Source organism: Carettochelys insculpta, chromosome 15 (assembly GCF_033958435.1).
Source record: "Carettochelys insculpta isolate YL-2023 chromosome 15, ASM3395843v1, whole genome shotgun sequence".
Lineage (NCBI taxonomy): Eukaryota > Metazoa > Chordata > Testudines > Carettochelyidae > Carettochelys > Carettochelys insculpta.
The window spans coordinates 39661027-39685639 of NC_134151.1; the positions used below are offsets into that span (position 1 = coordinate 39661027).

The window sequence follows — 24613 nt, forward strand, 5'->3', positions numbered from 1 at the left end:
CTGATCAAATGCTGCCTTCCTTTCCTCAGAGCTCCTTGTGCTCCCTGCCATGTGGACAGGGTTCAGCACCCCAGAGGCAACTCAGCGGTGCTACCTGGGAGCAACAGAGCACCCAAAAACGAGTCCCAGTGCCCCAGGAGGGGAAGCTGTGGCTGAGCCGCTGCAGAGTGACTCAGACAGACAGGGAGGAGGGGATCCTGACCACTGCAGAGAGCTTTGGCAGAGAATGGGAGCAGTGACACCTGGACTCCTGGGGAGCATGGGTGTGGCTGGGAGCCAAAGGCAACTGGCAGGTGGATGCCCTGGGAAGCCTCTTCAAGTTGACAGGCTGGTGGAATGCAAGTTTGCAGAGGAGCAGCGAGGCCCAGGAGAGGCAAGCACCTTTCTTTGCTTTGCATGCCCCTGGCTCGCCTAGCAGCCAGGCTCATTGTAGGCTCCTGGGCAGAGTGGGGGAGCTCTCCCCAAACAGGAAGAGGCAGAGACGGTGGCACAAGGAGGAAGCAGTGGGCAGCGTGCTGTGCTCACTGTATTCACCCCTGCATGGCAGTAACAGACATGACAGAACTTACACATAACAAAAAGGTTAAAAATTATTTAAATATTCCACCATCAGTGCAATGCAAGCGAATCACACCACAGGTCTGACTGGGGAGCCACCAGCCCAATGCATGGAGAAGAGAGCCGCGATAGCCAGCAACAGTACTGGACAAGAGCAAACGGATGGACCTGAGAGCAGGGCCCTGGGCTGAAGTAGCTCCCTAGGGCCATGCCCGGCTCCAGGGGGGACCCTGAGCCCCTCTCCTTTCACCTCCCTGAAGGCACAAAATTTCAGATGCTGCAGTCTTCTTACTGGAACAGATTTCCACAGAACAAGTGTGAGGTGTGCTAAGCCTTTGGCACAGGTCCCAGGAGCTCAGCACCAGCTGGTCCCAGCCTGGAGGTGATGGGCTGAGTGGGGCTATCCCACGGAAAGCAGCTTTGTACCTCCAAGCTGGGCAGAGCTGCTGGCCCCACGGCTTAGACCCACTGTCCTCCATGGGGACAGAGGCACATTCCTATGGCATCTGCACAAAATGAAAGCTACAAGGATAAGCGAGATGCTGGGCACCGACTACGGTCTCTGCCAGCCAGCACAATGAGCTGCTGACTTGCTGCAGCTCTGCCAGGGGACTCCCAAGCCTCTCACATCTCTCTCAGCAGCAGCCAGGACAGCTGGCCAGTTACCCCACATCATGTACAGAGGCCAGAGCCTGGCCTGGCTCGCAGCTTTATTTGGGAAAGGTCACACCCTGCCTCACTGGAGAGAGTGGCAAATGCTTAAATGTGGTCTAAAAGAGCCAGGCTGATCTTGGCTCCTGGCAAAAGGGCCAGAGGCAGCAAGAGCCAGGCTGGTCAAGGAGGAAAGGTGCCCACCAGGGCAAATGGAGTGAAGCGAAGCATTGAAGGGCCCAAGGCTGGGGTCTTTAGTGGTAAATGCTTTGGCATGGTGCTTTCCTGTGCCCAGAGGGCTGGTGGCGTGTGCGCACAATGGACCTCTCCTTCTGCTGCCAGGAGACGGCAGCTGCATGCCCCTCAGAGAACCAGCTCTTTGGAAGCAGTCCCAGAGGGTCTTATGGAAGATGCATTAGACACTAAGGTGCCAGAAGTGGCCAAGGGACCCCTGCCCAAGACTGCCAGGGAAAGCAGCACAGCAGTTCCCGCACCGTGGGAAGCCCTGGGCCCAGAGTCCATGGGAGGAGAACACACAAGGATCCTCTCCTCCAAGAAATTAAAAACCTGTGCATGATATATACATACGTACAGACAGACCTATATAAATACAGCAAACTCGGGGCTTGCAAGACTGGTCAGCCACTGGAATGTGTCACTGGACCTGCTCGCGCCAGCGCCCAACCTGCGCTGGGGGTCCCGCTCTGCTCCAGGGAGGAGAGCAGCAGTGGCAGAAGAGCAGTCCCAAGCAGGAGATTCGGAAGTATCCAGGTCTTGCCAGCCGCGTGCTTTCCGCGAGCACAGTGAGGCCCTAGCGCACAGCGCTCCCTGGCACCCGCTTGCTGCTGACACCCCAAAGACTCCTTCTGGAGCTGAACATCGAGTGTCTCACAATGGAGATGTGCAAAACCGTCAACAACTCCCATGTGGCAGGGCAGCTGCTACCTTGTCCGTCAGGCTGGCGTGCTGTACAGCTGGGGGCCTGGGGAAGGCAAGAGGGTCTTGGGCGTGAGAACAGGCTGGGCTTTACAGCCGGCTGGGCTCTTCCTCGCTGTCACTGCAGTTTCCACAACAGTCCTAAAGTCAGAAGGGCAACGAGAGGGAGAGAGGAGCACAGCAAGCAGAGGGTGAGCACGGGTACAAAACAACATGCCCCCAGCTGCCCTGAGCAGGACGGGGCACCGCCTGGCAAGACAACTAGCACCCCAGGGAGTCCTTCCAGCTGGACCCTGGAGTGGAGGAACACTCCCAAGCTGGCTGGGCCAAGGGCTTGAGACACTGAAAACCACAGAATTGCAAAAGACAGAGCAGCCAGCTCACATTTGACCCACTGTCAACCCCCCAAGGGCCCCTGGATTGGAGGGGCCCACAAGCAGCCAGCTCCCTCAGCAGGGAAAGGGCAGGGATCTGGGCAAGACAGCTCTGCCAGCCCCTCATGGCTGATCGTGGTCAGTCCTTGTGCCCTCAGAACCCACAGGCCTATACAAATAGACCAAACCCTCCAGAGCACCGGGGTTGGTATGACTCAGAGGCCAGGGTGGGAGCCAGGGGCTGGCAGGAGCCACGACCACAGCAGTGGCAATATGCGCCTCGGCTGAGTGGGCAGCAGTGGCAAAGCCCCGCTCAAGCTGGGTGAGGCAGCGAGTGCAGGGAAGCAGGGTTAATGGCTCTCACACACACAAGCAGCATTTGCTCTATTGGGGAAGGAGGGGGAGAATTAGGCACTGAAGGACAAGACTCCTCTTCCCCAGGGTCTTGCCAAGTCCGCAGGTGAGTCTAGGCAACCAGGTATTTCCCTGGGCAGAGCAGCCAGGGGAGGGGCTGCTCACCTCTGGAAAGAGAAAAGATGTGGCATAAGAGGCCAGTGAGTCCCACCAGGCAGGGCCCAATGTTTGCTGCAGCCCCCACCCCCCTGCCAGAGACAGGAGCCCCAGAGCTGGTTCCAAGCCATCCTGTGCCAGGACAGAGCCCCAGAGAACCACACCAAAGAGGGACAGCCATGCTGACAGCCTGCCAGGGAAAAGCAGGGGCCAGCAGAGGGGGCAGCTTGGAACGGGCCTGGGCCAGGCTGCTCTGACATGCATGTGTGCAGGTCACACACCTGCTAGGCAAGAGCTCAGTGGCAGCAGCTCAGGCTATGCCCATCCCTGGGTACAAATCAGGCTGCTCCATGCCAATGAGGCCACGTGGCTCTGCCCCCACTGTCACCGGAGAGCTGTGCCCAAGCAGCAGTGGCACGCTCTGTCTGCTCCAGGCTGGGCCAGGCTGGGACCCAGTGACACTGGGGACTTGGAGAGCTGACACCCTGAGATTGGTGCACTTGGTCCTTCCGCCTGGGAGGGAGGCACAGACCTCAACTCCTCCAAATTACACGGTGCCGACTTGACCGCTCACTCCACCACCGGCCGCCCAGCCGACGAGCAGAACACCCACAGCCGGCAGCAGCGTGTTCCCATGGGTGGTGCACACCTACACCTGCCCAGTGCACGGAAACAAGTTTATTCCACCCCAGATGGAGCAAACGAGAGGGACCGTTGTGCCCACGGCCTCCGTGCCGCAAATGGCAGGGTCCTGCCTCGCCCACTTCTACCTGCTCTTCTCCAGCAGGACGCCCTCCCTGAGCTGCTCTGCAGGGTCTCGTCCCCGCGCTCCTGAGGCAAGGCCAGCACAGGCAGGGGCGTTCCAGGGCAGCTGGTGCACCCCAGCCCAGCCCAGCCCAGCCTGGGATTAGCCGTTCCCGCTGCCCAACCCCTCGTCTATCATACACTTCACGAGTATTTCCAGGCCACACTGAGCTCTTTGGGGCAGTGCCCAGCACAATGGGGCCCAAGTACATGCAGGGTACAAGCTAATAAAGGGAGCGAGAGGGAACTGGTCATCCCGCAGCCCAGCCCAGCCCAGAAAACATCCTGCGGACAGGCTGGAGCTATCCAGGAAGGACGTGTGCATCAGCAGCAGGGGCCTAACAATCTCTCGCCCTCTGGAGGGCTGCAGGCTCCTGACGATCCTGTCTGACAGCAGAGTGGCATGCAGGCTTTGACTCCTGCCCCCGCCCTCTGAAATCAGAAGGGGTGTCCCAGAGCAAAGGAGGTGTAGACAGCCCCTAAAGGAAGCCCAGGGAGCAGCCAGGCTTACGGGAAAAGCTGCTTTCAGTCCCATGTCCAATAAAGGCACAGTCCAGAGGCTGCAGTCTGCACAAGCCATTGACCATCTGGGAAAGCTTCAGGGTCACACCAGCATCCAGGTGATCAAGTGGCTGTGTCCACACATGTGGGTCTGAACTAGGGTCTCACATGAGCTGAGGCGCCCTGACCTCCTTCCTGGGGTCAGAGAGACTTGACAACAGTGCACTGGCTGCAGTTGGCTTTTCCTTTTCAGATGCCACAGGTAAGGCCTTACCAAATTCATGGCCATTAAAAAATGCCTTGTGGACAGTAAACTCCGTCTCTCCGTGAAGTCCGATCTCATGTGCTCCCGCCCTGTACTCTACAGATTTCACACAGCAACCAGCACTTCTCAAGGTGCTGAGGCCCAACCCAAGAAGGCTTTGCACAAGTGTGTGCGCGCAAGGTTATTTCAGGGCAGTTGGCAGCACCGTCACCCTTACCTCTGTGCTGCCTTTGGAGCTGGCTAGCCAGAGAGTGGTGGCTATTGGCTAGGCACCAGCCTCTGAAGGCAGCGCCCTGTCAGCAGCAGTGCAGAAGTTAGGGTGGCAATGCCATATTACACCATACCAGCCTTACTTCTGTACTGGCAGCGGTTCTGCCTTCAGAGCTGGGCTCCCAGCCAGCAGCCACCCCTCTCCAGCTAGCCAGCTCTGAAGGCAGCTCCACCAGCAGCAGCTTTGCAGAACTAAGGGTACCAATACCAGACCTCCTTACAATAACTGTGTGACACTCCCCTCCAGTTTAGCTCAGGACCCTGACAATTCCAACACTGTACAAACTCAGATTGAAAATAGCTGAAGTCATGAAATGTACAACTGTTAAAAGCCTCTGGACTGTGAAATTCACCAGCATGGGTGGTGAATATGGCAGGGCCCTAGGCTGGGAGATAGGTGCAGAGGGAGGGGCAGGATCTCGCCAGGACTAAGCTGGCCCTGCACAGGGAAGTGAAGAGTCTCCATGCTCCAGACACTACTGTTCTCAGACCAGGGTGTGTAGATCAAGAGGGAAACCTGGGAAGACTGGTGCTCAGGAGAGAAGAGATGGGGCCGGACATCTGTGAGAACCGCTCCCCATTTCCTGTGAGCTTCCCTCATGAGATACAAGCCCCATCAAGCCAGCATGAGCTGACATGACCAGGAATGGGCCACGAGCGTGGGGGTGCCTATGCAGGGCAGCAGCTCACTTGGCAAGGCCAGATGATCTGCCAGGTAACTGCTGAGGGGGACAAAACTCCATCAACTGCAGGCCTGAAAACCCAGGGAAAGGAGCGCACGCTGAAGGCCCCGTGGACACAGCTCAGCACTCCAGCCATTAGGGACCAGAGCACCCAGGCTAGAGGATCTGCCAGGCTCCCGACCGCCAGGAGAGGGTCTCAGCTGGCATGTCAGAGAAGTGCAGCTGCCCTGGAATCCAGCCCAAATCATACTGGTGACCACCTGTGAGGCCCTACTCCTCTGGTGCCACCTTGCATCTGCTCCTGCCATTGACTCTGCTGGGTGAGGGAGAGGGTGGGGACACTGGCAGCCTCAGTACAGAGGGGAGGTGGGTGTGATCACCTGTCTTCAAGGGCCAGGGACTGCTCCACACTTGGGGGTTTACCTGTCTGCTGAAAAGACGCTGTAGCAAGCCCTTTTTTGGTTGCGGAGAAGGCTGCCCTTTCCAGTCCAGGTCAGGGGGCACGGAGCCATCCAGGCTAAAGACATTCAACTCTTTGAAACACTCCGTCTCAATCATCTAGGTGAGAAAGGAGACAGCTGTAGGGTGACAGACACTCACCCACCTGCCCCAGCAGACAGGATCCTGGGGGCTGGAGCGCCACAGACAGGAACAGCCCAGAAAAGGCCCTGCCCTACCCACCCCACTCAAGGCTGATCACACATGGCACAAGAGACTGCCAAGAACCTTCACTCAGTTACTGCACAGAAACCAGGCTCTGCAGGCACCTTCTTCAAGGCCTGGACCAAGTCAAGTGCTGTCCTATGATTGGCAGCGCCCAAGCCCTCCCCTACCTCGTTCTGCCATGGGATGGGCACACTCCCTGTAGCAAACTTTTGGTAGAAATCGTTGTCTGTGGGCTCCAGCTCCACCCCCTTCACCGTGGAGAACTGCTCAATGTCCAGCACGTCCTTGCAGTAGATGGCCTGGGGCTGGGAGAGAAGCAAAGGCAGAAGTCATGCAGCAGCAGAGCCAAGCCCCATGGGTCACTGCCAGGACTCCCATCATTTGCCAGGCAGTCCCCTTTCCACTTACCCTATTCATTTCAACAGCATCCCTCCCAGGGCCAGAGAACAACAAGAAGTCCTGTGGCACCTTATAGACTAACAGATACTTTGGATCATGCGCTTTCGTGGGCAAAGACCCGCTTCATCAGATGCATGAGTGGTGGGGTGGATATTTCGGAGGGGTATTTAAAGAGTGGGGTCCCAGTAAGAGGGAGGGCCAGAGCTGACAAGGTCTATTCAGCAAGTTGGAAATGGCCCAGTATCAACAGCACTTATCAAAAGAGGAAAAAAACACGTCAGATCAGGCAGGGGGGTGTGAGCCTTTGTCAGAGTCTAATGGGGAAATATTAGCACCCAGCACAGCGAAACTGCCTTTGTAAGCTTTGTAAACCTCCCAGGGCCGTGGCTACAGGAGCACCCCAGCAGAGCAGGTCACCCCTTTAGTATGTGGGTCCAGGGCCCCTGCTCCTCTGGGTAAGAGCCTCATAAGTGGGACAGCAGTAATGTAGCAGCAGAGCTCCCCACAGCGCTACTGCCCCAGTCTACCCAGGATACACTTACGTCTGGTTTGAAGGGGGGCTCCAGCATGCCTGCTTCCAGCCTTTTGAAGTTCAGGTGTCTGAAAAGAGGATGCTCCTTCACTTCCTTGGCTCCAGAGCCTCGACATCCCAGCCGCTCCCCAGGGTCTTTGCACAGCAGCTGCAACGCAGGACAGCAGGGTGAGAACCGCAAGTAGAGGGCAGGGCCCTTCTGCAGAGACCTGGGGAGGAAGACAGCTGGAACAGCAGCACTTAGAGGGTTAGGTTGATCTTCACAGTGACCTCCTAGGGAACAGGGTCCCCAGCCAGGTAGCTGCCAGAGTGAGTTGGTGCACTCTGCACCCCTTGTTTTGAGTGCCAGGGGTGCAGCTCCCCCATCTCCCACCCAGTTCAGCAGCCTCAACCCCAGTCAACTCTGCTAGAACAGAAGATACTTGAGCAGTGTTAGCTGATCCAAGGACAGCAGGCCTGGGAGCTGCTGCTTGGCCATCTGCAGAGGCAAGGGGCAGACTCGGGGGATTCATTTTCCCCACCCCTAGAGACCACGCCCTCACTTCCCCCCATCCACCCTCTACCTCTTCTCAGCCTGACTTTGCCCCCTCCCCTGAAGCCATACACTTGCTCTGCCACTTGTTCCATCTGCTCCACCCCCTCCCAGGCGCCTTCCCACTTGCTGTTCTCTGCCCTTACCCCAGCCACCAAACAGCTGTGGCTGGTGAATGCTGAGCACCTCTATTTATTTTCTATGGGTGCTCCAAGCTTGGAGCACCCCTGGAGTTGCACCTGTGGCCCCAGGGCATTGGTACCATGGTGCAGAGGGAGCGAGCGCCAGGCGAGAACTTCTCCGAGTACTCCTCCTGTACATCCTTCACCAGCCGCTCCACCTCCTCCCGCCTGATCTTCTTCCTCCTCTGCTGGAACGGTGACTGGCCCTCAATCATCTCATAGACGAGGCAGCCCAGAGCCCACCAGTCAGGACTGAAGGTGTAGCGCTCATTCTTCACCACTTCAGGAGCTGCAAGGGGCAGGGCAAACGTGTGCAACATGAGAATGGATGCACCAGGCAGAGAAGGAGTCTCACCTAGTCACAGAGGGGCTGGGAATAGCTCAGGCAGGAGAGCTGGGCAAGAATTCCTTGCTAGCTGCCTCCTCCACCCCTTAGCAATTCCCCAGCTCTTCTGCCCTGGAGCTATCAGTGCTGGAAGGAGCAGAGCTGGGGATGTGGCAGCACTTCAAGCCAGGGGGTTGTTTCTGTCATACACAGGGCACACCGTTTGGTCCAATAGCTCTCTGCTTCCCAGGGATGTCCCAGGGCCACAGCTAGGGAGCTGTGTCTGGGAAGACTCTTGAAAAAGATCAACATTCACTGTGTGAAAAGTGTGATTTCTGTGACCAGTGAAAACTGACAGGAGGCTTGTTCAGCCCCAAGGCTGTGCAGCCACTGGTATCTGGGCACAGTTTTGCTGGGGGAAGCCTGTGGCAGGAGTGTGCTCAGCATACCCAGGCTGCCTGACCCTGCTCAGCTGCTGTACATAGAATCACAGAAGAGTAGGACTGGAAGGGACCTCGAGAGGCTGTCGAGTCCAGCCCCCTGCCCCCACAGCAGGACCAAGCACTTTCTAGACCATCCCTGAAAGACATCTCTCTAACCTCTTCTTAAGTATCTCCAGTGATGGAGAGTCTACCACCTCCCTTGGCAATTCGTTCCAGCGTTTGATCACCCTGACAGTTAGGAACTTTTTCCTAATATCCAACCTGAACCTCCCCTGCTGCAATTTAAGTCCATTGCCTCTTGTTCTATCCGCAGAGGCAAGGAAGAACAAGTTCCCTCCCTCTGCCTTATGACACCCTTTTAGATACCTGAAAACTGCTATCATGTCCCCCCTCAATCTTCTCTTTTCCAAACTAAACAAGCCCAATTCTTTCAGCCTTTCTTCATAGGTCATGTTCTCTAGACCTTTGATCATTCTCGTTGCTCTCCTCTGGACCCTCTCCAATTTCTCCACATCCTTCCTGAACTGCGGTGCCCAGAACTGGACACAATACTCCAGCTGAGGCCTAACCAGTGCAGAGTAGAGTGGGAGAATGACTTCTCGTGTCTTGTTCACAACACACCTGTTAATGCATCCTAGAATCATGTTTGCTTTTTTTGCAACAGCGTCACACTGTTGACTCATATTTATCTTGTGGTCCACTATAACCCCCAGATCCCTTTCTGCTGTACTCATTCCTAGGCAGTCCTTTCCCATTCTGTATGTGTGACACTGATTGTTCCTTCCTAAGTGGAGCACTTTGCATTTGTCCTTATTAAGCTTCATCCTGTTTACCTCAGCCCATTTCTCCAGTTTATCCAGATCCTTTTGAATTATGACCCTATCCTCCAAAGAAGTTGCAACCCCTCCCAGCTTGGTATCATCTGCAAACTTAATAAGTGTACTTTCTATGTCAATATCTAAATCGTTAATGAAGATATTGAACAGAACCGGTCCTAAAACAGACCCCTGTGGAACCCCACTAGTTATACCAGTTATACATGACAACTGCCTTTGCTCCCAGTAATACTGGATGGAACGTGGGGTCCATTTATAGTCTGATTGACACCAGTACTCTAATATCGCAATGACCCAGAGTAGCCAGCCAGGTAAGGACTCGGGGGGCAAGTCAGCATTTGTTAGGTACGTTTGTACACATGTAATCTAGGAGTTGTAAATGTGTGTGATACAGCTGCATCTCCAAGCAGTGTGTGCGCCTCATGGAGGGCCCCTCACGTGCGTTGAGCTGCCCAACAAACCCACTGAGAAGTTGGTGCTAGGCCTGAGAGTCAGCGGGACATGCCTGTGGACAGGGAGCTTTTCCAAGCTCATATGTTGGGAGCTGGTGTGTGGGACAGAGGATGGTACACATCACATGGCACAGGCTATAAAAAGGTAGCTGCATCTTCTCCCTTTTGTCTTCAGTCCTGCTTCCCACCTCTGGAGCAGCTTCTCTACAAACAGAAGCTTTGAGCAGGGAACTCTGGATGTGTTCCAGGGGGACAATTTAACAACCGTCTTCTCTTTCCTTTCTCTTATTATAACCCTCTCATTTTAGATCCTAAAGGGTTGGCTGGCACCGCGGCATTTTGGGTAAGATCCAAACTAGTATTGATCTGTTAATGTAGCTGGTCCACTGGGGATCAGAAGAACATTTTGTATAGTAAGCAGAGTTTTAAATAACTTCTCACTTTTCTGAACCTATTTGCTGACTGCAAGCCAGATACTGGACTGCAGAAAGGGGGCCATTTATTTTTTGGTCTTCTTGATAAGCAGTGTGGGGGGAAATCAGGAGCAGAGTTTGTGACAGGATGCTGAATCTAACTGCAGTGTTACCCATCATGTTTGGTAGAATCTGCTCTCTTTGCAGACTGCCCTGACCTTGGCATTTTCAGTGTGTGTACCTAGGCACCTTAGGTCACAGGAGAGATGTCGAACCAGTGCCTAGTCTTCAGTAAGCACACACACCATCCCCTCACTCTGTTCACCCTGCTGAGGATACCACAACTGCTAAGCTCTGTCAGTAGACACCAAGCTATGGGCACCCCTGCTTCTGTCTCTTGTTTTCACTGGGAGTGTAGGGCAGCACTTCATGGAAGCCACCATGTCCCACGGTTACACAGTCGAGGACTGGCCTCTTGAGGTCCCTTCCAGTCCTAGTATTCTATGATTCTATGACTACCAAGATTCTAAATCAGATTCCAAGGGTCTTGTGCGGGGTCTGTCCACAGACACCCAGTTCACAAGCACAATCCCCCCAGCCTACCCCCAGCCATGGAACTCGTGCTGGAATGCAGTTTAAAGTGATGAACAGAGGGATTGTGTAGGCCAGTGGTACTGCACATGTACCCCTGGGGGCATGCAGAGTTATTCCCTGGGGTACAGCAACTCAGCTAGAGAGTTGCCTAATTTTACAGCAGGCTACACAGAAAGCACTAGCAAACTAAAATTTCATACAGACACTGACCTGTTTCTACTGCGGTATATACACACACTATACAGGGAAACACAAGTACAATATTAATGTTCCAGTTGAATTTACAGTTACATGGTAAAAATGAGCGAGGGAGCCCTTTTCCCGTGTGAGTGGGCATTTCAAGTAGTTTAAGTGAGGTGAAACCTGAGAATGCGCAAGACAAGCAGGACTCTTGAAATGGGGACAGTCGCCTTGACAGGTTGACAGACACTGGTATAGGTAGTTGCTCTCGCCATCTCCCTATGGCCACAGGCAGGTTGAAGGCCACAGGCTAGGCAAGGTCGCTGGGGCAGGAAGGGAGGCAAACTTTCGAAGAAGAGGGCATTATGCAAACTGAAAACGCTTCAAATCTATAAACGGGGGCATCATGTTATTTAGATAAAGCTTCCAGAGTTCCTGCTGTAGGAGATACTCACCCATATAACCAACTGTCCCCACCCGGCCCTTGATCGTCTGGCCCTCAGGCACATGCACAGCCAGCCCCAGATCGGAGATACGGATGTGACCTGAATGTGGGAATAAGACATTAGGTGCTCAGGAGCTGAAGGGATAGGCCCTGGCTGCTGGTGAGCAGAGAGCAGCCCTGATTCACAGGAGGAAATGAGAGGCATCCACAATCCAGGCACAGGGCTAGAGCACCGCCACGCAATCCTGGCTCCTCTCCCACCTGCGGCTCTCGACTCACCATGGTCATCCAGCAAGATGTTCTCTGGCTTCAAGTCCCTACAATCGCAGAGAGAGGATTCTATCAGAAATGCCCCAGAGCAGCAACAGCCTCAGCTTCAGCCCAGGACAGTCCTACAAGTAAGCTCACACCGGGGCTCTGCCTGATACTGCAGCCTGACTGTCTGTACAGCCCTCGATGGGTGCTGCTACCATCCCACAGGCAAGGAGCTCTGCCTTCCTGCAGTCCCATCCCTGTCCCCAGGAGAGTCTGGCACAGCCCCATTCACTCTGGGGCTGGCAGGTCGGACTCCAGCCACAGGGAGAGAGGGGAAGTGAAAAGATCTTGAGCTCCTTCCCTCATACAAGCCCATTCAGCACCGGGCTGCAGCCAGCCTTTCCTCCCAGGCCTCCCCCACTCCCACAAACCAGGGCCAGGGGGACCCTCCTGCAGGATGGGCAGGGACGAGCTTGCAGAAGGTGCGCTCCCCAGAGCCTTCTTGCCTTTGCAGCTAGTGAAACAACCAGCCCATTAAACGTCAGACTGTGTCTCCCCTTGAGGCCCTGTTGCCACCATCACCGGAGGGCACAAATCCTGAGCTCTGCCAATGGGAGGGACATCTGTACCCCTGCCCGGAAGCACATGGAGAGCTCGCTCACCTGTACGCTATCCTCTCCCGGTGCAGGTCCTCCAAGCCGCAGCAGATCTCAGCTGCATAGAACACAGCCCGAGGCTCCTCAAAACCAGCCTCGCCCATGTGGTAGATGTGGAACTTGAGGTCCCCTCCATTCATGAGAGTGAGAACTAAACAGAGGGCATCTTTAGTCTCATATGCATAGGCTAAGCTCACCTGCAAGACAGGGTGGAAAAGCTGTTAGAAGACAACAATACTGCTGCACATAGAGGTGCTGACAGAGACCGTGCTCCCCCCAGGCAGCCTGATATGGGCACAGCTACCTGGCAGGCAAGGTTAGAACCGTTCTGCATCCTCATCAACTATCAGACATAATGGGAATTACCTCTTAGAAGAGAGGCATTTGCACTCCACCTATTCTTCTGGCTTCACCTGCCTTCCCGCTGCAAAGCCCTTAGCCAGCCAGGGCAGACGCTGCAGAGAGGAAAACCTTTCAAACCCAAGTCTCCCACGGCAGAGTGGCTAGAGAGCCTGGCTAGGCAGAGCCCTGGCTCACAGGAGCTTCCCTCTGGACTGCACACTGAAGTGAACGGGCTGGTTTGTCTCTAGAAGAAGCGGGGAAACCTCCAGGGAAGAGGTCAGAACAAAAGCTGCTAGCCAGCCGGGAGAGCAAGAGACCTGGACAGGAAGCAGCTTTGTGGAACCATTTCATGCAGGCCCCCACTCGACAGACCTATCTGGCAGGAACTGTTGCACTGCTCAGTGCTACACAGCCAGAAGCAGCAGGCTCCACACCGTGCATTGCCTGGTCCTCGGGCACGGGAACAGGTACCAGAGTCGCTCAGGAGACCTGTACGCATAACCCCTAAGCGGCAGCAGTTCAGAGGTGGGCTGGCTGCATGGGCTGAGCTTTCCCTTACAGCTAAATGCACGTTTACTGTCGGGGAGGGGCAGGTAAACGCACGGCTCTCGTGCACCAGGGCGAGGGAGAGCCGCAGGTGGAACCCCGGTGGGCTGTGGGGGTGTCTAGCAGGGGCAGGTAAACGCACGGCTCTCGTGCACCAGGGCGAGGGAGAGCCACAGGTGGAACCCCGGTGGGCTGTGGGGGTGTCTAGCAGGGGCAGGTAAACGCACGGCTCTCATGTATCAGGGCGAGGGAGAGCCGCAGGTGGAACCCCGGTGGGCCGTGGGGGCTGTGGGGGTGTCTAGCAGGGGCAGGTAAACACACGGCTCTCATGTACCAGGGCGAGGGAGAGCCGCAGGTGGAACCCCGGTGGGCCGTGGGGGCTGTGGGGGTGTCTAGCAGGGGCAGGTAAACGCACGGCTCTCATGTACCAGGGCGAGGGAGAGCCGCAGGTGGAACCCCGGGGGGCTGTGGGGGTGTCTAGGAGGGGCAGGTAAACGCACGGCTCTCGTGTACCAGGGCGAGGGAGAGCCGCAGGTGGAACCCCGGTGGGCCGTGGGGGCTGTGGGGGTGTCTAGCAGGGGCAGGTAAACGCACAGCTCTCATGTACCAGGGCGACGGAGAGCTGCAGGTGGAACCCCGGTGGGCCGTGGGGGCTGTGGGGGTGTCTAGCAGGGGCAGGTAAACGCACGGCTCTCATGTACCAGGGCGAGGGAGAGCCGCAGGTGGAACCCCGGTGGGCTGTGGGGGCTGTGGGGGTGTCTAGCAGGGGCAGGTAAACGCACGGCTCTCATGTACCAGGGCGACGGAGAGCTGCAGGTAGAACCCCGGGGGGCTGTGGGGGTTGCTGTGGCTCACTCATGACTGGCGTTTGCCCAATGCTTCCGCACCCCATTGAGCACGCAGCAAGTACAGTCCTGATGACTCCTGTTAACATGGACCACAGGAGGGGGACTGAAGATCAGCGCATCCTCTGGGTTCTCCCCGACCCCTCCTCAGAGCACGTGACCATGTCCTCTTGTGCGCAGCCAGGGAGACGGCACGTTTACAGCCCAGCCACTGGGAAAGGTCACAGTAGGGCCCACATAGGCAGCCTCTAAAGAGTAGGGAGCTGCGGGTTGGGCAGCCCGCGTCTCAGTCCCCGGATGCAAAATGAAAGCAGGTCCCATGTACTTACTACAAACCTACTGTTCACTTTTTCCAGAATCTGCTTCTCATTCAGGGCCATGGCCTCCCCCTTCCGCTTTTTGATCCGCTTTTTCTCCAGCTTCTTGCAGGCATACATCTTCCCAGTGGCTCGCACCTGGCATGCACACACCTGGAGGAAACCAGCATGCAGGCCAGACCTTAACCCTGGACTCAGCTGGTGCAGGTCAAGGGATCAGACTCCAGCCCTAGGCAAACTGTTAACATTTCTGGCACGCCCTTCTGGGTCTGCCCGCCAAGCAGGCCACCAGAGCCAGTCTTTCCCTGGTGTGGGGTCTACTCAGCTTCCCTTGCCTTCTGGTCACTGATTGCAGGCCCCTGTGTGACCTTCCCAGCTAACTCTTCTTGTTACCTGCTTTGGCCAACTTTGAGCTGTCCCCTTGTGAGTACATGGCAGTGAAACCTGGACACCTGTCACCAGGTGCTCACAAGACCGGCAACTGATTGGCCACCATGGAGGGATGCTTGAGGAGAGGTGCAAAAGAATGGTGTAAGCAAGGGACTGGGAGTCCATAAATCTTGCATTCTAATTCCAGCTCTGCCACTGACACAGGAAAATCCCAGCTGTGTGCCTCAGTGTCCCCATCTGTAAAATGGGAGGTAATGATACTGGCCTTCTTCCCACACAGTGGCAGGTGCCATAAGTGCCCCAGAATTGCCTCTCCTGAACACACAGTGTGCCAGGCTCTTCCTTCCCACCTGCCACAGCTCTAGTGTCCAACAGGAGGTGCTTGCCCAGCTTCAGAAAAGGGGAGCAGGAGCAGAGGGCGGCCAGCAAGTAAGTCTTTCCTGGGGACTGGGTCAGAAAGCAAAGGCCAGTCCTATCCTAGGAGACAGGCTGGGCCCTTTGGCTGGACAAAGCTTTGGGCCCTGAATCTCCCTCACCCTCAAAGGCAGGAGAACATGCTGGCCACTCACCTCACCAAAGCCTCCCTTTCCCAGCACGCGATACTGGCGGAAAGTGCTCTTGGTCACGGGCTGCCTGTGAACAAAGCACAAGAGGCAAACATGAGGTGGGAGGGGGAGCAGGGAGGAGCCATGCTGCATGGCACAAGTCCCCCAGACACCCTGGTACAGCAGGCACATCTGGCTTGAGCTAGCCCAGGGAGTCGGGGGGTAGGGTAACTATGGGTCTGCAGCCCCAGGGAAAGGAGGGCCTCATGGCTGTCTCGAGCCTGAAAAAGGGCCTGGGGGTGCTGAGGAGAACAGCACCCTGTGTTGATGTGAAGTATTGGAACATCTGCTCCCACCTGACTGGCTTCCACCAGGACCAAAGGACGGGGTGAAGGTTCCCTTTGAGCAGTGCCCCCAGCCTGCAGGGCCCGGGGGTGCAGCGCTGCCGAGAGGAGCAGGACAGAATTACCTTTCCATCCATTTCCACTGCAGGAAGCGGTTGAAGTAAATACTGTCAAGGTAATCAGCAAAGGGAGCCACACTCAGATAGTCATGGATGAGCCTGAGAGACGGGAAGGCAGTCAGTGATGCCTGCTGGGCAGGAGGTTGTTGTAAATGCTGTCTGTGGGATGGAGCAGCTCACCAACTCAGACTCGGGCTCAGCATGTTGCTATTCCAAGTGGTAGCTGGCCTCCTGCCTAGCTGCATCCCTGCCAGGGTAGGTAGGCTTTGCCCCAAGCTCCCCACCACAGGAGCACTTTCCCAGGAGTGCCAGCCATCCAGTGAGACAGCAGCCACCGGTAATAATGTCACCCTTGGGGCTGGCCTGTCGTTGCTGCTCACACACAGATGAGGTGCGGTCTGCCCTTGAGAAAGAACCCTTAGCCGCAGCGCCCTATGACAATGTCACCCTTGGGGCTGGCCTGTCGTTGCTGCACACACACAGATGAGGTGCGGTCTGCCCCTTGAGAAAGAACCCTTAGCCGCAGCGCCCTATGACAATGTCACCCTTGGGCTGGCCTGTCGTTGCTGCACACACACAGATGAGGTGCGGTCTGCCCTTGAGAAAGAACCCTTAGCCGCAGCGCCCTATGACAATGTCACCCTTGGGCTGGCCTGTCGTTGCTGCACACACACAGATGAGGTGCGGTCTGCCCTTGAGAAAGAACCCTTAGCCGCAGCGCCCTATGACAATGTCACCCTTGGGGCTGGCCTGTCGTTGCTGCACACACACAGATGAGGTGCGGTCTGCCCCTTGAGAAAGAACCCTTAGCCGCAGCGCCCTATGACAATGTCACCCTTGGGCTGGCCTGTCGTTGCTGCACACACACAGATGAGGTGCGGTCTGCCCTTGAGAAAGAACCCTTAGCCGCAGCGCCCTATGACAATGTCACCCTTGGGGCTGGCCTGTCGTTGCTGCACACACACAGATGAGGTGCGGTCTGCCCTTGAGAAAGAACCCTTAGCCGCAGCGCCCTATGACAATGTCACCCTTGGGGCTGGCCTGTCGTTGCTGCACACACACAGATGAGGTGCGGTCTGCCCCTTGAGAAGGAACCCTTAGCCGCAGCGCCCTATGACAATGTCACCCTTGGGCTGGCCTGTCGTTGCTGCACACACACAGATGAGGTGCGGTCTGCCCTTGAGAAAGAACCCTTAGCCGCAGCGCCCTATGACAATGTCACCCTTGGGGCTGGCCTGTCGTTGCTGCACACACACAGATGAGGTGCGGTCTGCCCCTTGAGAAAGAACCCTTAGCCGCAGCGCCCTATGACAATGTCACCCTTGGGCTGGCCTGTCGTTGCTGCACACACACAGATGAGGTGCGGTCTGCCCTTGAGAAAGAACCCTTAGCCGCAGCGCCCTATGACAATGTCACCCTTGGGGCTGGCCTGTCGTTGCTGCACACACACAGATGAGGTGCGGTCTGCCCTTGAGAAAGAACCCTTAGCCGCAGCGCCCTATGACAATGTCACCCTTGGGGCTGGCCTGTCGTTGCTGCACACACACAGATGAGGTGCGGTCTGCCCCTTGAGAAGGAACCCTTAGCCGCAGCGCCCTATGACAATGTCACCCTTGGGCTGGCCTGTCGTTGCTGCACACACACAGATGAGGTGCGGTCTGCCCCTTGAGAAGGAACCCTTAGCCGCAGCGCCCTATGACAATGGTGAGGATTTTTGTTGCGTTTTTGTGATCAGTGTGCACATGCCCCAGTTTCCTTGTGTGCTGCATGTTTATCAAGGTGATGAGAGAGGGTTGGTCATTGCAGAGGACCTGGTGTGACCTGGTCTAGCAGCTGGGACCTTGGACAATGGCCTGGAGATGAGGAACCCTAGCTACCTGGTGGCTAAGAGACCCACCCCAGATTGGCAGTCAGCTGGTTCTGGCCAGTGGGAGCACAAAGGGCTGAGGAGAGAGGACAAGTCAGTTCCAGGCAGGGGGTAACAAAGGATGGAGGACAGAGGACCCCAGTGATCTGTTTACCTGGGACAGAAGACAAAGGACTAGGGAGTAGCTGTCGGGGCCAGTAGTATAGGATGCCCCGCTGGAAGGAGGAAACTACTTGACTGGGAAGAAAGAGCAGGCAGAGCCCACCTGGATGCAGGAGAGACCTAGATATACTGTGCTCAGGGAGGTCAGGTCCAGAGAGTTTCCTGTGCTGCTTCAGATGTTCAATAAATCCTTGTGTTCTCCACTGGCTGAAAGTTGCTCTAGCCTAGCGAACTGGACTGCTGTATTATTCCTTTTGGGAGTACAAGGCACCGGGGTGAAGAGCAAGGCGGTTCCTTGAGGAGAACCACAGTGAGAAGTAGGCATGCTGGACACTCAGTGAGGTGGCAGGGCCTGTGACATAACCCTGAAACACAGCAGACCCTTGAGAAGGGCTGTGGCACCGAAGAGGGTTCTGCCCAGGGACTGTACGGGGCCAGGAGAGAGCACAAACTGAGTCCATGACATCTCCTCACCAAGGCCCACACCCAGACACTAATCATCTGCTGAGGCACCTTTGCTGCGTGTAGGAGCCTGAAGCAGGATCCCAGGGCTCCACTATTTCAGATGCAAAGTCGGCACAGGTGGCTGCCAGGGAACCCGTGTGAAGCATTTCTGGCTCCTGAGGCCAGCGCCAAAGCCAGCCTAATGAGAGGAGTCCTGCAGAAAGCAAGAGCAGCAGATGGGCGCTTCCCTTTTCAGGAGGCTGCCAAGAGACAGCAGGGCCCAGACTGGAGAGTCCTTGCTCATACAACACTTTTGGTTCCATTCCACAAAAGCTACTGCTAGAGCTAGTATCCTACCAGGCAGTGTCTGAGCTGGATAGGGGGGCCGGGAGTGAAGAGACCAGCTTCCTTTACAGCTGTGGCATCCAATGTGCCAGCCTCATGCAGCTAGTTGGCTTGAAGAAATATCTTCACAATAATATGACTAGTTTGTCAGCATGGCTACTGCTTCAGAATTCGTTGGACACCACAGCTTTGCAGGCATACAAGGTACAGAACACCCCTGCCCCTTCTCTGTAGCTCTCCCTACACAAGTAGACTTCAGGCCCCTGCATGCTCCACCTCCTGGAGTCCCCTGACTCGTGGTTGCTACCAGGTGTCCACAGCAGCCAGATCCACATGCAAACAGCATTCGGGTAGGCAGAGCACCTGTCCCAAAGAGATGGACTGGGGAGTCCAACAAAAGGTAGTTTAGGCTGACCATCAGAACTAGGCTCCCCTCAGAATGATGACAAACACCACGAAAAACTTCTTGGTACAAGTGCTGAAGGAACCAACCAGGGGCCATGAACAACTTGACCTGCTGCTCACAAACAGGGAAGAACTAGTAGGAGAAGTAGAAGTGGGAGGCAACCTGGGCTGCAGTGACCATGAGATAGCAGATTTCAGGATCCAGACAAAAGGAAGAAGGGTGAGCAGTAACTTACAGATCCTTGATTTCAAAAGAGCAAAGTTCAACTCGCTGATGGGCAGGATCCCTTAGAAAATGAAGATGAAGGGGAAAAGAGCTCAAAAGAACTGGCAGTATTTTAAAGAAGTCTTACTGAAGGCACAGGAACAAATCATCCCGCTGCATAGTAAGAAATGCAAATATGGTAGGCAACCAGCTTGGCTTAACAGGGAAAAGAAAGGTTACTCACCGTAGTAACGGTGGTTCTTCGAGATGTGTCCCCGTGGGTGCTCCACATTAGGTGGCGGGCTCGCCCGGCGCCGCAGATCGGATCTTCCAAGCAGTTTCTGCCGGACCGCGCATGCGCCGGTGCGCGCCGCTCCCCCGCGCGCTCCCGGCCATGTGCGCGATCCGGTCCCCGCCAGTTCCTTGACCAACTGCCTCGGATGCTCCTGCAAAACACTAAACAGAGATCCGGAGCAGGGAGGATGGGCGGGTAGCGGAGCACCCACGGGGACACATCTCGAAGAACCACCGTTACTACGGTGAGTAACCTCTCTTTCTTCTTCGAGTGTCCCCGTGGGTGCTCCACATTAGGTGACTACCCAGCAGTAACCCAAGATAGGAGGTGGGTAATCGGATTATGTGCAGCTTGTCCCCGAGAGGACCGCTGCCGAGAGACGGGTATCCTCTTGGAATACCCTGTGAAGGGCGTAATGTTTGGCGAAGGTGTCACAGGATGACCAGGTCGCCACTCTGCAAATGTCTTTTAGCGCAACGCCCTTGAAAAAAAGGCTATTGATGCTGCCACCACCCTAGTGGAATGAGCCCTGGGCGTGGCCAGTAAAGGAGTCTTTTTGAGTTTGTAGCACATTTTTATGCAAGATACGATGTGCTTAGAGATTGTCTGCGAAGAGAGACATTCTCCTTTTGATTTGGGAGCGATAGAGACTAGGAGCCTATCCGTTCTCCGGAAGGACTTGGTCCTGTCCATATAGAAGGCTAGCGCCTGCTCACGTCCAGGAGGTGTAGGTGCGCCTCTTTGTTAGAGTTATGAGGCTTTGGATAAACAAGGGTAAACAATAGGTTCGTTAGTATGAAACTCAGAAAAAAACTTTAGGAACAAAGGCTGGATGCAGCCGTATGGTTACCGCCTCCTTGGAAAAACAGCGCAGGGCGGCGTTGCCATAACTGCCTCAAGCTCGCTCACCCTGCGAGCTGACGTGATTGCGAGAAGAAAGGTCGTCTTCATCATAAGGAGGCGGAGGGAAACCGTGGCCAAAGGCTCAAACGGTGGTCCCCTTTCGCATTAAGCACCAGGTCCGAGTTCCACAGAGGTGGAAGCGGTTTCTGAGGGGGGTATAGGCTTACCAGCCCTTTGAAGAACCTGGTAACCATGGGATGGGCGAACACCGTGTGCCCTTCCTCTTCGTGTCTGAACACCAAAATGGCGGCCAGGTGGATCTGAAACGAGGATAGCGAGAGTCCTCCTCTCTGGAGGTCCAGTAAATACTCTAATATCACAGCCATAGGCACCGAAAGGGGGCTAGCTGTTTGGTAGAACACCATGCCGTAAAGCGAGTCCATTTCTGCTTGAAGGTCTTCCTGGTGGAAGTCCTCCTGCTACTTTCTAGGACTTGCTGCACTTCCTTCGTACATGTGCTCTCTAGGGAGCTGAGCCATGGATTAACCACGTTTGTAGTCGCAGGCTTTGGGGGTGCGGATGCACTATGGACCCCTGGGCTTGCGTGAGCAGATCCCGCGCCACCGGAGGGGACATCGGTGGCCGGTCCGACATGCGCAGGAATAGGGGGAACCATTGCTGTCGATCCCACGTTGGGACTATCGGGATCATTCAGGTTCCTTCCCTCCTGGCTTTCTGCAACACTTTGTGGATGAGCACTGTGGGAGGGAAAGCGTAAAGCAGGGGGCCCCTCCATGAGATCGCGAAGGCATCCCTCAGGGACCCCCGTCCCAGTCCTGCCCTGGAGCAGAATCGTGGGCACTTCTTGTTGTGCTGAGTAGCAAACAGGGTCTATTTGGGGAAAAACCCCATGCGTGGAAAAATCGGTTGCAGCAGATCGGGACGGATCTGCCACTCGTGCGTGAGTGCGAAACGCCTGCTCAGCTGGTCTGCCTTCACATTGCGAGCGCCTGGTAAGTACGAGGCTTTCAAGGTTACATTGTTGGCGATGCAGCAGTTCCACAACTGGACTGCTTCTACACATAAGGCACGGGACCGAGCTCCTCCTTGCCGATTTATATAAAACATGGTGGAGGTATCGTCTGTACTGATCCCGACTACCTTGCCTTTCAGTTGGTCTTGAAAGTGTCTGCAGGCGTGGAACACTGCTTTGAGCTCCAGTATATTTGTGTGCAGTGACTGCTCCATAGAGGACCACAGCCCTTGCGTCACCTCTTCGCCCATGTGTGCTCCCCACCCTATGAGGGGGGCATCTGTAGTAAGAAAAACCAATACGTGTGGTTGGTGGAAGGGTACCCTTGTTAGCAGGTTCTCGGGGTTTACCCACCATTGCAGGGATTTGCGCACCTCCGTTGTGGGCGACGCCATCCTGTGAACTGTGTGCTGCCGGTTTGTATACGCTCGCCAGCCAATGCTGCATGCTGCGCATGTGTAACCTGGAGTTCTGTTCTACGAAACGTCGCTGCTGCCATGTGGCCCAGCGGCTGTAAGCACGTCAGAACCGGCACCATAGGGCTGAAGGTGAAGCCTTGCGCGAGGGAGCCGATGGCCCGAAAGCGAGTCTCTGGTAGATACGCCCTCGCTGTAATAGAATTTATGCGTGCCCCTACGAACTCTATGTCCTGTGTGGGGTCTGTCTTTGATTTTGTCAGATTGATAAGCAGGCCGAGCGAAGAGAATGTGCCTGCTGTGACACATATTATGCGTAGTACCTCCTCCTTTGAGGCCCCTTTGAGTAGGCAGTCATTCAGATACTGGAATATAAATACCCCCTGTCTGTGCAGGTAGGCTGACACCACTGCCAAGGTCTTGGTGAAGACTCTGGGGGCTGAGGAGAGCCCAAACGGTAGGACCTTGTAAGTTGAGGGCTGCGAACCAATCTCCATCGTCTAGTGCCGTAAGGATGGAGGCGTTTGTGATCATCCGAAAACGTTGCTTGCGCAGGTACTGGTGAGGCCTCGAAAATCTAAGATGGGCCTCCCCGTGAGGAAGTACCTGGAGTAGAACCCTCTCCCTTGCAGTTGCTCCGGCACTCTTTCCACTGCCCCTACAAGCATGAGATGGTCTACCTCCTGCTTGAGCCTCGCTACATGGGAGGTCTCCTGGAGGTGGGGCCCCGGGTGGAGGTCATGGCGGTGGGAGCAACTGGGAGGGGATGGCGTACCCCGTGGCTATGATCTCTAGCACCCATTTGTCTGTGGTGATCCTTTGCCACTGGTTATAAAATGGTCGGATGATGGCCTTGAGCACTGGTTTCGTGCCCTCTGGAAGCGAGTCCATGAGGGAGGTCAACCTAATGTGGTTGTCGAAATTATGGTTCGCTAGATGCGCTGCGTAATTTGCCATTGGCAACAGTAGCGTGGAGGAGGAGTAGACCTTTCTGCCCAACAGCTCTAGCTTTTTGGCATGTTTGTCTATTCCCCCACGTTGCGACGACTCCACCACCAAAGAATTTGGTTGTGGGTGGCTGAACAGGAACTCCATGCCCTTCGTGGGCACGAAGTATTTATTTATTTATTTATTTTTTTCGCTCTTTTGTGGACAGGCGGAATAGTCGCAGGAGTCTGCCATATCATAGTGGCAGACTCCAAGATTGCGTCATCAGCGGTATTGCTATTTTGGAGGAGGCCGGAGGTCTCAGATTTTTGAGGAGCTTATGGTGTTGCTCTTGCACCTTTGCTGTCTGGAAGCCTTGCGTGAAGGCCACCCTCGTAAAACAGCTCTTGGAACTGTTTGAGATCGTCCGGAGGATGGACGCCCCCCGGGGCCGTAGCCTCATCCGGGGAGGAAAGCGAGGAACCGCTGGGGTATGTCTCTCTGGACCCTTCCGGTTCCTGCTGATGATGGTACACCCTCTCACTAGAGGTGTGCGAGGAAAATCTCGGGGTTCCATAACCTGAGGTTCCAACCCCCTGAGATGCTTAAGTCTCTGTCCCCGGTCGCAATTGCCCTCGGGGGTACGAGATCGTTCGTAGGGATCTTTCCCTAGTAGATTGCCGATGGTGTCTATGCCCTGCGTGGTAGGGGCAACCATGGCAGTATAAGCACTGGTCTTGGGAAGGTGACCTAGACCACTCCCTTGGTGCATACCCTGTGCGTCTGGGGGAGGGAGACCGTCGAGACCCCGGAGAGAGTGACTTTGCCTAATAGTCCAGCGGTTCAAATCCCAGGAAGGGTGGAGGTGGTCCCAGCCAGGGTGAGGCTGGTTGCAGAAATGGAGAAGGGGGCTCCGGGTAGGCCAAGGGGGGGGGGACCCCTGCCTTCTAGTTGGAGTCTGCAACATAGCGGAGGGCTGTGAGAAAGCAACTCCACAGCCCTGTGCGGAGAGGGGCTGCAATGCCTCCTCTTGTGTGCAGTCTTCCCCCTCCCTTGAGGAGGTAACTCCGCCCCTGACATACAGGGGATCCCGGCCCCGTCCGCACCAAGCTCGGCACACTCGAAGTCGGTGCCGCACGTGCGGTGTCCTTTGGTGCCGGCAGGCTGCGTGCCTGCGCGCTCTGCACCGCCGGTTTTCCGGGGGTCGGTGGTACCGGCGCTTGTTTAGCCGCCGCCCTGCCTGCGGTGCAGGGCGGCTGGCTGATTATCGAAGGGTGAGCCGCTTGCACGTGGCTCTCCGTGCCGCCGCCGATCAGCTGTTGCTGCGGCTGGGGGCTGCTCGCTCCTCCCGTCCCGCTCGCTGTTGCTGCCGGCAGGGATCGGGCTGGGGAGCATACAGGGCATTCCGGCGTCCGCACCGAGCTCAGCACGCTCAAGGGCGGTGCCGCATGTGCGGTGTCCTCCAGTGCCGGCAGGCTACGTGCCTGCGCGCTCTGCACCGCCGGTTCCCCGGGGGTCAGTGCCGCTGCCCGCGGTGCCGCCGGTACCGGCGCTTGTTTAGCCGCCGCCCTGCCTGCGGTGCGGGGTGGCTGGCTGATTATCGGAGGCTGAGCCGCTTGCACGTGGCTCTCCGTGCCGCCGCCGATCAGCTGTTGCTGCGGCTGGGGGCTGCTCGCTCCTCCTGTCCCGCTCGCCGTTGCTGCCGGCAGGGATCGGGCTGGGGAGCATACAGGGGATTCCGGCCCCGTCCGCACCGTGCTA

The 24613-nt window shown here is 56.1% G+C and overlaps 1 protein-coding gene across 3 annotated transcripts in view; it reads right to left on the reverse strand.

Moving 5' to 3' along the window:
* Window positions 1-581: 581 nt before the first annotated feature.
* Window positions 582-24613, reverse strand: part of GRK6 (G protein-coupled receptor kinase 6) — a 48540-nt gene continuing 24508 nt past the window's right edge. Inside the window, exons 6-16 of one of the 3 annotated variants that reach the window (XM_075009548.1) lie at window positions 15917-16009; window positions 15472-15535; window positions 14525-14665; window positions 12469-12659; window positions 11831-11868; window positions 11562-11651; window positions 7944-8152; window positions 7160-7297; window positions 6386-6523; window positions 5976-6110; window positions 582-2286 (exon numbers count right to left, since the gene is read on the reverse strand). In XM_075009548.1, coding sequence (XP_074865649.1) covers window positions 2236-2286; window positions 5976-6110; window positions 6386-6523; window positions 7160-7297; window positions 7944-8152; window positions 11562-11651; window positions 11831-11868; window positions 12469-12659; window positions 14525-14665; window positions 15472-15535; window positions 15917-16009 — 1288 coding nt within the window. In that variant the 3' untranslated portion in view covers window positions 582-2235. Of the gene's footprint in view, window positions 3041-5975; window positions 6111-6385; window positions 6524-7159; window positions 7298-7943; window positions 8153-11561; window positions 11652-11830; window positions 11869-12468; window positions 12660-14524; window positions 14666-15471; window positions 15536-15916; window positions 16010-24613 lie in introns of all 3 variants that reach the window. The other 2 variants (XM_075009550.1, XM_075009549.1) reach the window with 2 other exon arrangements.